General features: G+C 49.3%; 6 protein-coding genes across 6 annotated transcripts; 5 read left to right on the forward strand and 1 right to left on the reverse strand.

Annotated features, from left to right (window-relative positions):
• Positions 1-837: 837 nt before the first annotated feature.
• On the forward strand, positions 838-2492 carry BO87DRAFT_447363 (uncharacterized protein). Its single transcript, XM_025628261.1, is given in 4 exon segments — positions 838-946; positions 966-1057; positions 1404-2317; positions 2374-2492. 3 exon segments carry the CDS (start codon positions 852-854, stop codon positions 2015-2017), a joined length of 801 nt encoding a protein of 266 aa, XP_025475175.1. The 5' UTR covers positions 838-851; the 3' UTR covers positions 2018-2317; positions 2374-2492.
• BO87DRAFT_430331 (casein kinase I) lies at positions 2189-3747 on the forward strand (the record flags this gene model as incomplete). The annotated part of the gene is made up of 5 exons (XM_025627538.1): positions 2189-2317; positions 2374-2443; positions 2503-2651; positions 2705-3110; positions 3167-3747. The coding sequence occupies 5 exons, from the start codon at positions 2189-2191 to the stop codon at positions 3745-3747; spliced, it is 1335 nt and encodes a 444-aa protein (XP_025475176.1).
• A 2507-nt stretch (positions 3748-6254) lies between these two features.
• Positions 6255-6725, forward strand: BO87DRAFT_175832 (uncharacterized protein). The gene has a single exon (XM_025618375.1). It carries the CDS (start codon positions 6408-6410, stop codon positions 6663-6665), a length of 258 nt encoding a protein of 85 aa, XP_025475177.1. The 5' UTR covers positions 6255-6407; the 3' UTR covers positions 6666-6725.
• A 4297-nt stretch (positions 6726-11022) lies between these two features.
• On the forward strand, positions 11023-11342 carry BO87DRAFT_380395 (uncharacterized protein). The gene has a single exon (XM_025624294.1). It carries the CDS (start codon positions 11125-11127, stop codon positions 11287-11289), a length of 165 nt encoding a protein of 54 aa, XP_025475178.1. The 5' UTR covers positions 11023-11124; the 3' UTR covers positions 11290-11342.
• A 217-nt stretch (positions 11343-11559) lies between these two features.
• BO87DRAFT_401096 (uncharacterized protein) lies at positions 11560-12006 on the forward strand (the record flags this gene model as incomplete). The annotated part of the gene is made up of 3 exons (XM_025625582.1): positions 11560-11709; positions 11783-11853; positions 11931-12006. The coding sequence occupies 3 exons, from the start codon at positions 11560-11562 to the stop codon at positions 12004-12006; spliced, it is 297 nt and encodes a 98-aa protein (XP_025475179.1).
• A 19-nt stretch (positions 12007-12025) lies between these two features.
• On the reverse strand, positions 12026-12483 carry BO87DRAFT_175915 (uncharacterized protein). The gene has a single exon (XM_025618376.1). The coding sequence runs from the start codon at positions 12378-12380 to the stop codon at positions 12147-12149; it is 234 nt and encodes a 77-aa protein (XP_025475180.1). The 5' UTR covers positions 12381-12483; the 3' UTR covers positions 12026-12146.
• Between the last annotated feature and the right edge of the window lie 2182 nt (positions 12484-14665).

A 14665-nucleotide genomic window follows, 5' to 3' on the forward strand; every position in this document is an offset into this window, starting at 1 on the left:
ACAACAACAAGCTAGTAGGCACAGGGGGGGAGGACAAATGCAACTTGTGAAAGTATAGTAGTCAACTGTAGTGATTATGGTAAATAGATAGTTGGTTGAAACTAACCTCAATGTCAATTGCGGTGACTATATAGTTATTCTTAATAGTTTCTATATAGGTAGAAAAAGTGAATAAAATGGATGGATGGATTCCTTTTGCCCACCGTGAGCGAACTCCCGGGGGTTCCATGTTTCTTTTTATTTTTCTTTTTAATTTCTTTTTTTTTCACTCTCCTTGTTTAGTGCTGGATGGAGCTTTTGACGACACACTTAAACAGCGCCAGCCCCATGTGGCACTGGGGTGAAAAAGAGGAGAAGAAGGTAACAATCGTACCATCGAGACCACCGCAATAATAAATAATAATAATAATAGCTTTTCCCATCTGGTCCAGAATCCACTGCTGGCGTCTACTAACCGGAGTAGTGCCCGCTTTCAACCGTTCATCGCCCAAACAGGCTGAGCGCTAGCGGCGCCGCTAGTAAAGGTCCCTGGGTCAGGGCGATTCCGAGTTCAGGATAAAATTTGGGAGGCGAATAAGCGCCATTGAAGTCTGCAACTCGATCCTTTCATTGGCTCTCATATTGTATCCAGAGTTTTCTTCGCTTCCTTGGGAATCAACAGTTCCAGTGTCTGGTAGGCATGAGAGACAACTCTGGGGTAATCTGAAAAAAATGGAGATCTTGTCTCACTCACATAATCTTACCCGATCAGCAAGTGGTGGTAATAGTACTACTTCTTTAGGAGAGAGAGGTATGTGGGAAGTGGAAGAACAGATGAATGAATGAATGAAGAAATGCATGGGGCCCTCGGGATGTCTCAGTGTAATCAGGTACCATACCCGTACTCCCGATTACCGCCCTTCATCCCCTATCGATGGGGCCTTTCCGGCTCCAATCGCCTGCACTAGTTGATACCAGTTACCCAGCTGTTACCATCGTTACCGTGAGAAAAACCGGGCGGAAGCGCCCCATTTCGAAGGGCGTCATCGGGTTTCGACTTTCTCGAGTCTTTCGACAGGTAAATAAGTTACTTGGCTTTACTGGCTTTACTTACCTGAACTAGTAGCCGATACGGCTGTTCCGTCATGACCTGACCAAAACCTAGCAAAGGAACCAGACCGGACCAGACCAAACCTCTCTCTCTCTCCCTCTCCCTCTCATCCAACCATCGCCTCTCTTGCCGCGCTCTCTCTCTCTCTCTCTCTCCGTCTCTCTCCTCTTCCTCTTCCTCTTTTCTCCTGCTCCTGTTATTCTCCGCCTCATTTCTTTCCCTTCTTTTTTCCTTTCCCTTTCCCTCCTCCTCCCCCATAGGCAGGTCGTAGCAGTTGTAGTTCATGCCATCGGCGTGTTCGCTGCTCACCTAGGTCCTCTCTACCTACTCTTCTTCCCGTCTCCATTCCTCCTATCACTCTTCTTTCCCTTCTTCTCTCTCCTCCCTCCGTCTTCCTCCCCTTCGACGGCGCCCTCCAATTCTACATCTACCACTGCCTGCCCAGTGCGTTTTTGCCGTACTGCCACGCGGTTGGTCGGTAGTAGGGGAATTTTCTTTCCTTATTTTTTTTTCCCTCCCTCCCTCCTTACCCCTTCTCGATTAATTCCCTTTTTTTTTCCCAAAATCGAACATTTTATTCCTCGTCCCCTTTCCGACGAGCGCACCCTTAACTGTCAGCCTGCAGCCCTCAAAGCTGTCGGTTCCCCGGAATACCTTGTTCTTCCCTCTCCGTCACCCTTCTTGCCAACGCCGTCCAAGGGTGCACCCTATTCCCTCCCCGTCCAAATTCACCGGTGCGATTGTTCGAGCGACTATCTATCTCGCCGTCTGCGGTCTCCGATTTGTCGTCCATCCGGGTTTCGTGGTTGTTGTACACTGGGGTTCTCTTTCATGAATGGTTCGCATTGGTACCATCGGGCTTCCTGTAAGACTCCGGTCGCCTTTTCCCCCCCTCTCCCACCTTCACGCCCCAGGGCCCGCTACTAGACCTCATTTCTTTCGTCATTCATGCCCTCTTGTCGATTATTCTGACCCATCCGTCAGGCTAGTCTCACGTGTAACCGCCGTTGATCGAGTCCTCTAAGCCTACCTTCCCCTTCTCGCCGCCCCTGTCCGCGGTCTCTCAACTTCCCTCATCCCCTCCCAACTACCGCAGTCATGTCATCCTCCTCGTCCAACGTCGTCGGTGTCCACTACCGAGTAGGGAAGAAGATCGGTGAAGGATCGTTCGGTGTGATCTTCGAGGGTACGAATTTGTTGAACAATCAGCAGGTGGCGATCAAATTCGTACGTGATACTCTTGATGGCACGGGTCTACGGTTCGCCCATACTAATGGTACTAGGAACCTCGCAAGAGTGATGCACCACAGCTTCGCGATGAATACCGGACATATAAGATTCTGGTCGGATGCCGTAAGTATACCCTGGTGGCAATTGTGTTCGTAAGGTTTCCCGGTCCTGACTGGTTGCAGCTGGCATCCCCAATGTCTACTACTTCGGGCAAGAGGGTCTTCACAACATCCTGGTTATCGACCTGCTCGGTCCCAGTTTGGAAGACCTCTTCGATCATTGCAACCGACGTTTCTCAATCAAGACTGTTGTCATGGTCGCTAAGCAGATGGTGCGTACTCCGACCAATCGATGTGTGGATATTCATACTAACATGCTTCAAAGCTTTCACGAGTCCAAACGATCCACGAGAAGAACCTAATCTACCGTGATATCAAGCCCGATAACTTCCTCATTGGTCGCCCGAACACTAAGGCTGCTAATGTAATCCACGTTGTTGATTTCGGTATGGCCAAGCAGTATAGAGACCCCAAGACGAAGCAGCATATTCCCTACCGCGAACGGAAGTCGCTGTCCGGCACAGCCCGTTACATGAGCATCAACACCCACTTGGGACGTGAACAATCGCGACGTGATGACCTCGAAGCTTTGGGCCACGTCTTCCTGTACTTCCTCAGAGGTGGCCTCCCCTGGCAGGGTCTCAAGGCCGCCACCAACAAGCAGAAGTATGAGAAGATTGGCGAGAAGAAGCAGACCACCGCAATCAAGGATCTTTGCGATGGATTCCCAGGTGATTGCGTCTCTTTTCCTTTCTAAGGAATCATTGTCACTAATCAGATGGCTTAGAAGAATTCACCAAGTACCTCACTTATGTGCGCAACCTCGGCTTCGAGGATACCCCTGACTACGATTACCTCCGGGACCTCTTGACACAGGCTCTCAAGAATGCCGGAGAAGTCGAAGATGGCGAATATGACTGGATGAAGCTCAACAATGGAAGAGGATGGGAGTACAAGTCCTACTCGTCTCAACAGCACCTCCACAACAACGCTCTTCCCAACACCTCTGCCCGCGAGCTACACGCACAGCAGCTCCGCGGCAGCCGGCCCGGAGTGACTGCCGACCGTTTAAACGCCGCTCAGCCCCCGCCTCCGTCTCCGGCCAAGCCCGGAGCTGGCAAGACACGCGACCGGCCAAGCGTCTCAGGCGGCATGCCGCCGAAGCGCCAAAGCGGGGGCCTGGATGCCACGCCGACAGCATCGACTCAAGCACAGTTTCAGAACTCGAATGCCAACATTCCGGGACGCCTGGACAGCCCTGCGAACCCGACGAAGAACAGCCAACAAGGCCAGGGCGCTCAGGGAAACAATGAGCCGCAGCCTACGTTTGTCCAGAAGCTGATGAAGGCGCTTTGCTGCGGTAGGTGATCCAAAATGCATACCGCAAGTTTTTAGGCCTTCCCATACTTATACGGGGATATCCAGGTTGATGCGAGGATGAGCGTGGAATTCTCTGGAATTCTACATGAATCACCTGGTCATGTTGGCTTTTCGACTTTCTTTCGTTATTTCTTGTTCTCAACATACTTGGGAGGTTTGAAAGGCAGCATGCGATTATACTGTGTTATAGCCCGGGAACTCTCCCCATCCCGTTGTACGTGTTTCGACTTGCCGACGCAGCTGCTGTTGCAGCTGCTGATGCAGGTGAACATGATGTTGACTTTGGGGAGCGTGGATATATTGTTCTTTTTCCTTATTTGTGTCATCCATGGGTCTCGGATCAAGAGCATCTGGCTTCAACCCGCCTGCTCTCGCTCTCTCTCTCTCTCTAATCTGCCAAGGCAACATCAGCACGAAATGCGTCGGCCTTCGATATAGAAACGACCCTCCCACGTCTTTCTCATCATCACCCTCGTCATCTCAACACTCTCTTTATGGTGCTACGGCTCGGAACGGCGAACCTGATCAGTCCTGCTTGTGTCATTGCATTTCTTTTCCTCTCTCTTCTTTATTTCCTTCGTCCCGCATTCCCGGCACGAGTCATTTAATACTAGAGTTCCGTCTTGTGTTTGTCAGAGTACATGATCAGTGCCCCGAACCTCTTACCTTTCCTCTTCGACCCGTCTCTGACATCTACCACTCTATCACGTCGGGTCTCTCGTGGCTGGTCTTTCGATGGTAATTTTAATGATGTGGCAGAAGGGCGTTTGGCATTTGGTGGAAGTCCTCGCGTGTCGTCCGGGCAGACACTGATTTACAAAGCATTTTTAGCATTTAAATGTTTGAATATGCGGCCCCGTGGAATGCGTGTGCAGGACTAATTGAGTCCTCGGTCAAGGAGTTCATGCGATAGCGGCCTGCGGCTGTTTCTGTTTACTTTTTTCTTCTTTTCAATTCCATTCTGTTGTGTCGCTTTTCACGCGCATTTGCAAGGAATCATTCGGATGTAGCCCGTGTGTGTTTTGTTGGATTTGTACTTGTTCCTATCATGCTCTCTGCCGTTGTCAGTTTCAAAAACAGTTGATTCACCAGATTCGCCTGGTTCTTTCGTCCTTTTTTTTTTCTTTCCGTGCTCGAAGGGTGTGACGAGGAGTCCGCTCGACCCCTGTTGGTCGAGGGACTACAGAGGGGGAGGAAGGTGGAGCAGTAAACCAAGCCCTGAGTCGGCCTCGAAGAGGTTTGCGTTCCAGAGTCTGCGGCAAGTTGTGCTATATATACGTTGATGCAGAGTGATGGTGAAGATGACAGGGAGTCGCAGATCTACCGAAAGAGGAAGAGCATATGCATTCAGCATGGCCGTCGGAGTTCTACATCGAAGACGGGGGCTTGGTTTCCGTAGAGTAATCCGGTCTTTTGGATGTCAGGCGTGTGAACATGGGCGTGTTAGGAGTTGTTTTCGAAGGAACCTACTTTTTTCTACTGCTGCATACATAGTATATTACTACTTTAATCCCATTAGATAGAGCTTCTAATATACAGTTCTATAGCGATCACCTTCATCACATCGAGCAGCTGACATGTACGTTGTATGCATACAATACATACTTCCTATGCTATTCTCTATCTACTTAATGCTGGCAGCAGTAAGTAGACTGTCTTTCCCAACATAAGAAGCAACCAACCAATAAACTACCTACCTACCTACCTACCTACCCTTCAATCAACATCATCTCGTACTACTTACTACCTACTCTGATTACCACCCATCGCCAAGACACAAACACGGCACAGCAGCAGCAGCAGCAGCAGTGAAAGCCACCCATCCACCCAGCCCTATCAACCCACTAGATACTTACTATCTAGTGCCTACTGCGTACTATCCTCAGCTTACCCTGCAGGCCAAGAAAGAGAGTATTCCTTCCCGCTATGACAATGATGACATGACATGCCATTTTAGCCATCCCCATAATTAATTCATGTCCTACACGTATACCCTGACATGACATGATATGACTATCTATATTCAAGCGAGCATTCAATCAATCAAGAGAAGTAAAGTATTCATTAACGCTCCTCATTGGAAGATGGGTGCTGAGCTGTGTGCCGTGTTCGGGACGAGAGGGGGGATGATGATCGGTAGGGATTGATGGATTGATGGAGGGGGGAGGGGGGATCTGTGCGCACGGTAGGACTGCTACTTAGGCTACTAGTTTGTAGTGGCGGATCGGGTGATGTTATAGGTTGGGATGGATGGAGGGATGGAGGAGGGGGTGGTGATGATTGTCTTGGCTTGGGTTGGTTTGATGTTGATGTTGATAATTGGTGGTTGGGTATGTATGATTGTATGTGTGTATGTGTGTGTTTGTGAGGTTTATGATGTTCAGTACTACGTGGGTGTAGTATAGCAACTCTAGTTCTGTCGTGAGGGAATGTAGTATCGCTTTTACTATGTATGTATGTATCTATATAGGGATTAACCCATGGTGATACAACATCCCTCATCCCCATCCCCATACCAGAAGTGTCCTGTTTGGTGTGGCATGCTACGGGGTTACTATGGATTGGGATAAACGATAAAGTGAAGTAATTCCACTCAGCATCTTCCTGCGGAATAATTCCAGTGTAAAAAGACACGATGGTGTAGGAATATGTTTTCCTTCCTGTCTTGGCAACTTGCTTGGCTGCTTGGCTACTTCACTTCTGAAAGTGAACGAATCACCGTTGCAGATGAGGGAGTAAGTAGCTGTCTTCGTAAGTCTGTCTGTGATAGGGTTTGCCTTCTTGGGAGGAGTGCATACTATAGGTTACTACCCCGTCCCGTTAATACACGGAATATAGACCGGGATGATGGTGATGGTGATGGGGGATCGGCGATGGCAATTAATCTTCTATTAAGTACTAAGTAGCTATGGATCCTGTCATGGTGGTTTGATGCTGTCATGTTGCAGATGTGGTGCAGGGTGCAGGGGTAAATTGTGGACGGTTTGATGATAACTACGTAGTAAGTGCTTTGTAGTAGTTACTTAGTGATGTGATGGGGTGATCATAATAGTATCCTACTTTATACACATAGTACAGAAATACTATAATAGAAGGATATGATGTTTTGTAGAATATAGGGGAAGTCCTTCTCAGCTCTGATTGAATGACGAGAATAACAAGCTCCTACATTAAAAAAGTGACAGTTCAGTATCCCGAGCATCTGATTGACTGCCGGGCCAACCACAACCAAACATATGATGACCGACAAGACAATCCTCTCATTATTCTCCACTACAGCAGGTCTAGACCCAAAGTGGGAATGGGGAGGGGAGGGGGGCCAGCATTTCGGGCCCGAGAATCGAATCGGAATCCCAGTTCCCAGTTCCCACTCGCCTGTTTCAGATTGACGGGAGAAGCAGAAAGACAGACAGACAGGCATCAGGCCACTTCGTCATATTCTTCAGGCTTTTGTCGTTTTTATCGCGTTGGGCTGCCCTGGTCCGGATCTTCCTTATATCACCCACTTATTATGATGATCCAAATGCCTGCCTGCCTCACTTATTAGCACTGACCGGCTATTCTTTGCTGCCTTTTCCCGTAAGGGTTCTGGTTCTGCAGAGATCTCTTCTCAATTCTCATGCGGTGTCTGATCGCGTCATAACTCTCGATTTCTTGGCTAGTGCGGCGGCTTAGTGTATTGCCGACCACGGAGAAATTGTGGATCTTGACTTGGAGGTCGTTCTTTCGAAGAGCCCAAGTATGGAGTATGGAGTATACGTAGGAGAAGTTTATGATGGCGAAAGAGATGAGATGAGTGATGAGGGTCCTTTCATGGCCAGGATTGATACTGTAGTAGTAGTAGCTCAATGACTTGACTGTCGTCGATCATAGGAGGCTTGTGACTAGTAGTACTTTGTAGGTGATTTACGGTGGATTTTGTTGCTCCTTCGGTTGACTCCGAACTCCCCGTAGAATTGTAAGTCTCCAATCGGTGCAGTGCATACCTACAGCGCCAACTTCACCATCAATGTAAGCTGCTAGCAATTAGTAGGTCAAAACCTGCCAAGCAGAAACAGCTGTACGAGAAAGAACAAAATCTTCTCTTCTGACAGCTGGCCGAAAACGTGGCTTCGTGGCGGTCTCGCGCAATTAGCAATTGAGGTCGTACACGTGGTGACCAGTCCTTGGCAGCGCCCTCGATACGATGGGGTCAATTGGAGCTGTAGGTACGTATGGATTTCTGAATGGTTGTTCAACTTGCTAGCTTGCTGGAGAGATGGAGAGCTGTCGGTAGCAGCAGCTACCTGCTTAGCTCCAAGCAGTTGCTTCTGCAAGTGGGCTCTTGTTCGCATCCTACTTCTGCATGCAGGAAGCTATGAGACGAGAAGTGAGGCGAAAAGGTATCCAATATCGACTCGAATAGCTTCACTACCATTGACTTTTCTAGTTTTGGTGTGTCCACCATTGGCAAAAATGACTATACCTAGATTTAGTCATAGCTATTAGATAGTTATTTGGTGTTACCTCCGATGCAAATTGATACCTAACTTAACTTTCCCTATCAGTACTCCGTTCTACCTTTGGGGTTTTCGGTGTGCGGGCGGTGCCGACAACCTTGTTGGCTGGACCCAATATTTGCCCCCTCCTTAGTCCTAACTAATGAATAAAGCATGGAGCAAACGAGGATAAGTGCCAGGGCGGGTACCGTCGCTAATCGTCGGCGTGAACTGGCACGGGGATTAGGTAATTTGTCTCCATTAGTACTCCATAGTTGCTGTGGTCCTATCTACGTATCACTCTTCGGAGTCCGGATAGTAAGTAGATAATTAAGTTGATATGTGGAGAGAGAGATGGGCTCAATTTTTGGTATATTTATGCCGCCGAAGTTTGATAAGACTCCGATGATTCTCTTTCCCAGAGGAGTAGAGACCTCACTAGCCTAAAGATTAGGTTCAGCACTCCGAAATAGTTTTTCATTGCCAACTGATAAGCCACCGCGCTGCTTTGCCACCCTCACCCGACCCGTCGCTAAGGACTTTCTTTCTTTCTTTATCAGTCCGGAGCATATCGGAGCGCTTTTCCAATTTTGATGGCCGTAGGTTAATTTTGTCCCTGGTGATATGCAAAGTTGCTTGTTGTTGTTACATTAATAGAGTGGCGTTGTGCGAAGAAGAAAAAAAAAATGATTTCCTTCGAAAGCTTCCATGATCAATCTAGAATTTCATGATGATCTGCTCTGCTGGTCAGTTGATGCGACGACCCCGGCACCCGTTCGACGAACAATCAATCAGGTGGCACAACAGCCCATGGAAGATGTAATGGAAGTTGATAAGCAGAGCCAATTAGTCAAGATGACTCAGGCGTGACCGTCCTGAGATGACCTTACTCAGAAGCTTCAAGCAATGTAGGCAGTAAGGTTACCGGGACCATAAATCTGTGTCGTATTCAAGTGTCACTCGACCCTTCAAGCCACTTACTTACTGGGTGCTGGACTGATCTGCAAACGGGCATCACACAGCAGGTACATGACGTTATTTGGGTGTGGCTTGTTCGAATTGATGGATGGTAACTCAGAAAATCCCTCCCCTTTACACAGCACCCTTCCCACTTATACATTCGTAATCTACTCGAATGCTGTTGCTGATGGCGTTATCAAGGGAGGCGGTAGATCTTGTACGCCTCCTCGAGTCTTCGCCTGCCGTGTCACTCCATGGAACCTTCTGTATGGCTTCTTTCTAGTGCTGACGTAGAACCTTTTCTTTGACAGGGACTACGTGGTAGCACAACAACATCCGATGAGATACACTGGTGAGGAAAAGGTCCATGTCATTCTAGAACACAACATCAAGACCCGTCCGCCACCCAGAATGACACCTGAACGCTAGGTAATAGGTTCGCAATATACTAAAGTATACTCCTACTACTCCATAACTACTCGATTACTACTGTATCAACAGTACCTGCAGGTCATAAAATGCACTTGCCCAAAGGAAGTAAAGAGAAGGAGAAGGACTTCAAACGATATGCCCCTATCGCGCCAAGGCCTGGCAAAGACGCCCCGAGAGCCATGCTCCACAGCCGCTAACAAGCTTCTGGACCAGATAAAGGAAGGCACTGCACCTCGTGAGCACAGCGTTTAAAGGCGCCAACCCCAAAAAGGAAACACGTTGCCCCTCCACCTCTGCTGGCATTGGCTGGTGGATTAGTTGTGCGTGTGTGTATGGGGGGGTGGGGGGGTGGCACCACCAATCCACAAAGCCGTGAGGACCCTCGGAACTGGCCAGAATTCGACCACTTGGGCAACGCTAATGCCACACACTCTCATTGCCTTTTCGTCAGGCGTGGCCACTGACTGGTCACAATCAACAGTTAACTGCGTACGGGCGGGCCGAAAGCCCCCCTCTCCCTCCTCCCCAGTTGCCATCTCATTAGTGGATGCCGCAAGGGTTGGGCTGGTTCTCTCGCTTTCCCTTGCGGTTCGCAACTGGGGCAAACCAGCATTCCTCGAAATTTCTTTGCGCCTTCCTTCGTGTTCTGGAAAAGGTAAGAAATTCCAGGATTCCATTTTCTTTTTTTTTTTTCTTTGTCGGCTGGTTTCCCGACAACGGTTTGCAATGATGAATCAATCTCCCGGAATTTGACACTGAGCCCGCGACCACGACCACAGCGGGATCGGAGGATGCTCTTCTCGTTAACCATCACCACCACCCTGTGACACATACACCAGTATGCTGCATGTCTGCAGGCCCTTGCAGGCGCGTTTGGGGAGAGCCATTAAACACAACCCCCGGACAAGGGTCATTACTGGTGATACCACGCCGTCCAGCCGTTCCGCCCCCCGGATTGGACGTTGCAGAGGATTGTGGAGGGGGGTTAAACCTCCTGGGTAATAATCAGAATTGGCGCTCAGAAGCTGATGGCGCTTAGCACGATGGTGTTATCCTGTACTAGAACCATTCCAGCGTAGCACGGCACTATTTACCCCATAACTGGAGCCAGTCGACTCCGCGATTGACTCCGCGAAGAACAGGAGCACGCACGCAGCTTTCGCAGCTCCTATCTGCTTGAGATTCTTTGTCTGCAACCACACTCTCCTCGTCGGCTTGCAGATCCGCTCATTACCACCAGCAACCACCACTTTCTAGACGCTACTGCACATAAGGAAAGTTTTCTTCCCTGAAAGGAATTGGCCCGACAGGCATTCACTACTCACCCACACCATGCTTTTGCTGCAGCCGGGTTTGAAATCGTCCCAATGGATGTCTGGGTTGCACTCATAAGGCTCGAAACTTTCTCTACACAATATACCACCTGCAAGCTCTCCCTACAGACTTTCTCCCTCCCTCTCCCTCTCTCTACCTTCGGTCTTTTGGTGGAACCCTTATGAATGTATCCCTTCCCCCCCCTTGCCTTTTTGGCTGCACAGCCTGCTTGGCATCCTGTAGATCCTGCGCCAGCTTGACCAATCATTGCGGGGTGGCCGCTCTGCACGACAGCGTTAGGCCGTCGTGCGCCTTTGAGATCATATTCAGCATTATCATCCGTTGAGAGGGGGGCCAATCCGGAGAGTTGTTCTCCGTCTCCGGATTGGTACAGCTAGTATCGTATCGGTGGGAAGAACGTCCACGGTGAGGTTAGGTCTACATGGGATTTCAACTAATTTTATAAAGAATCGAAAACAATGTTCGGAGTACTCCGTTCGGGCGTGGTATAGTATTCTTTGTCTCGCCATTCCGGTGTAGTGGGCAGAACTTCGTCTTATTACTTACTACTTCTAAAGTAATCTTCGCGCCAAGTAGATGGCCATGTGTCTTGTGGATGCGACAACACATCTGGGCTGGACTAATTAACGGCTTCATTATTGCATCTAGGCAGCTCTTCCATCTGGCATTGGCTCAGTTGTGCGTGGGTTTCAAGCACAGCGGCAATGCAAACCCCAGCTTGTTTGCTGACAGTGTGTCTTTGTATGTATGTAGCTAGTACCTCTACCTCTGCGACCTGCTGCGGTCACCGGGAGGGCTCAGGTACATGTACTCCGAAGCCTAAGAGGGGCTACGGCGGACTGCGATCGGGTCCAGACTGGCACATACGAGCCCAGTTGCCACCACCTCTGTTTTTCCCTTTCTCTCTTCTGCTCCCAAACCGCATCAGGCAATCAACTTGATCAAAGCTTTCTGCATTGAATTCAGGCGCCTTCTCCATACAAAAGCTGCAAGAAATCCGGTTCCTGGGCGCCTAATGAGTTGTTGCAGTCTGAGTTTCTAATTTTGTTCTACTATCCTTCTCCCGTTGCGGAAATTCGCTTGTTGCTGTAGGGTGCATCATATCATGTATCACATTTACCTTTCTACTTCTGTCTACCGGGGCGTTGAATACCTACAGCATACATACAGAACATACATACATTAAACTCCACGCCTGCTTCTTTTTCGGCTTGCCTGCCTGCCTACTTGCCTGCAACCTACATAAGCTCCGTTATCTATCATTTTTTTCAGCCCTGAGCGATTTTTTTCCCCTCCCTCGTTGCTGCACCGTTGAGATATATTGGCGTTGAACGCGCGTTTTGGCGACCGCCCCCTTGCTGCCGGTCTCCTTCTACGGATATTCTGTTGCGGGAGGTCGCATTTCAATTGACGCATGGTGAGTTAACGACATTGGTTTCTCCTTCATTCTTTCTAGAAAGCTATTTTTTCTTATTTCCCTCAATTTCCTTACGGTTTTGGGTCCATTCCTTCGGCCCCTTCCTTTTTTCTCTGTTTTATTTTTATTTTCTTGATCTTTTTGTGTTGGCTCTGTTGTTACCCCATGGTGCTTGTCATATTTTCGGTCGCTCCACTATGCTGTTTCAACTGCAATCCATGACGGGATATTGCTTTGGGGTCCGCCGGTCGATCGATCGATCGACCTGGTCCATACCATCATAGCAACAACCGCGGACTGCCAGACAGTCATAGTGGTAGTGAGCACTACGCGAGGCCAAGGCAGATGGGATATCCACAGAGCTGAGAGAGGGCCCTCTTCTCGAGTCATTCATTGTTGAAGGGCAGAAGAAACAAGCGCCAGGATCCACCATGGCCGGTTTTATATTCCACACCACGATGGGATTGAGTAATTAGCGGCGGCGGCAGCAGCACAAACCACAAACAACACGACCTTGCACCATCGAGTTTGACTGCCCCAACGCTAAACTTGCGTTGTTATGGACCCACCTTCGGCCTCACATCCAGCAGCTGGAACTCTGGATTATTACTTCATCGGCCGGAGATCCATCGCGCGTTCTGGTGATCCATTCAAGACCAGCAACGGGAGCCAATTTCCATTCATGGTCTCCACCTTTTGGCCTCTCAGATCCTTTTTGGGTTGCAATGGTTGCGAGTTGCTGTCTGGGCTAGTGTCTGAGGCATGCCTTAGGGGCATGACGTGATTCTCTCCTGGTTGGCCATGCCTCTGTTACTATCTACTAGCCGCGTAGTCCTCATCCCTCCAATGTGTGTTGTGTGTGGTGCGTGAGAGTGTGTCTGTGGTTCTAGAAAGTCTGTCTGGGGTCAGTCAGTCATTGTTGCTTTCATGATCAGCGTGGAATCTTTTCCCTGCCGGCCTTCTTCCCCTTCCCAGCTCTAATTTCTTCTTCTCTCTTTGAAGAATAAGCGGAATTAGGGATTTAAGAAGAAAAGAAAAAGAAAAAGAGAAAAGCCAAATTGGGAAGGAGGAGACAAAAAAATACGCAGCCCCCCCCTCCCTCTCCCTCTTTCTGTCTCTCCCAAAGTGACGATTTTCTTTTTTGAACCGTTTCCCACTTTCCCTGTTTTTTCTTTCCCGATTAGATTTTTACTTTTACATTTTGGGAGGGGTGGGTGGCATTATTTTTTTGGGCTGCAACTGTGACTGGCTGAAGAGACCCGCCGAAGTCGGCGTGATAGGCTGGGGCTCATCCTGGGTACGATCGACCGGGAAGTCTCGTCAGCGGTGATTCGTGGTGTGGGAAGGCGAGAGGGAGAGCATCCACTGCCAGCCAACGTGGATGGGCTCTGGAAGTGAGGAAATCTTGGGCCGCCGGTTGTTCCTGTGGGCCAGCAAATCCAGCAAATCCATCCACTTCTCGATTTTCACTTTCTGGCGGGTCCCCCACCCCTCTCTCTCTCTGTCTGGCTGGCTTCTCTCCACTCCACTTACTCACTTTCCTGTGTGGCCCCCCTCTCTCTGTTCTCTCGCTCTCTCTCGCTCTTTCGCTCTTTCCCCCCGGGTGCTCGACGCTTCCGTGCAGGTTCTGAGAACTTTTGAAGGGGTCCTGATCGGCATCACCTCACTCCACCCACCACTGGCCCGTCTTGCCTTGTTTCTTCCACTCTTCTCTCACTCACACTTTACTCTCCCACTCACACCCTCTGGATATGGCTGGTCCTCCTCTTATTTGAATACTTACCAGTCATCCCCCCCCCTCTCTCTTCCCTCTGCCATTCGGCTGTGTCTCCTGTGGCGTCATCTTCTTTTCTTTTCTCAATTCCCTTTGCAACTTACTACTATCGCTGTGCCTGGCCTTAGTCCTGTCTCTTATTATTAACAACCGTTTTTTACTTTTTCCTTGCCCCCAATTACCAACTTTCCTCCAATACATTCCCATCACACCCCCCGTCTTCTCTGACCCTTCTGGAAAACCGCTGCTGCTGCCTATACCCTTGCTGCGGGACATCGAAACGACTAATCAATCCTTTGTCCACCAACAGATCTCAATCCTTCACTAACTGAGGTCTTCACTTATCTACTCAACTCTACCTTACACTACTACCACCACTACCACCTTATCGCCGGGTTCTCGCTTCAGCCTTTCTACCCGCTCAGTGCCGCCGCCTCACCGTCGCGCTGTCTCTCTTTACGCTTCACCATCTGAAACACGGCTTCTCTTATCGACGAGTCTGGCCTCTCC

Source organism: Aspergillus neoniger (genome assembly GCF_003184625.1).
Source record: "Aspergillus neoniger CBS 115656 unplaced genomic scaffold BO87scaffold_45, whole genome shotgun sequence".
In the NCBI taxonomy this organism is placed as follows: Eukaryota; Fungi; Ascomycota; class Eurotiomycetes; order Eurotiales; family Aspergillaceae; genus Aspergillus; species Aspergillus neoniger.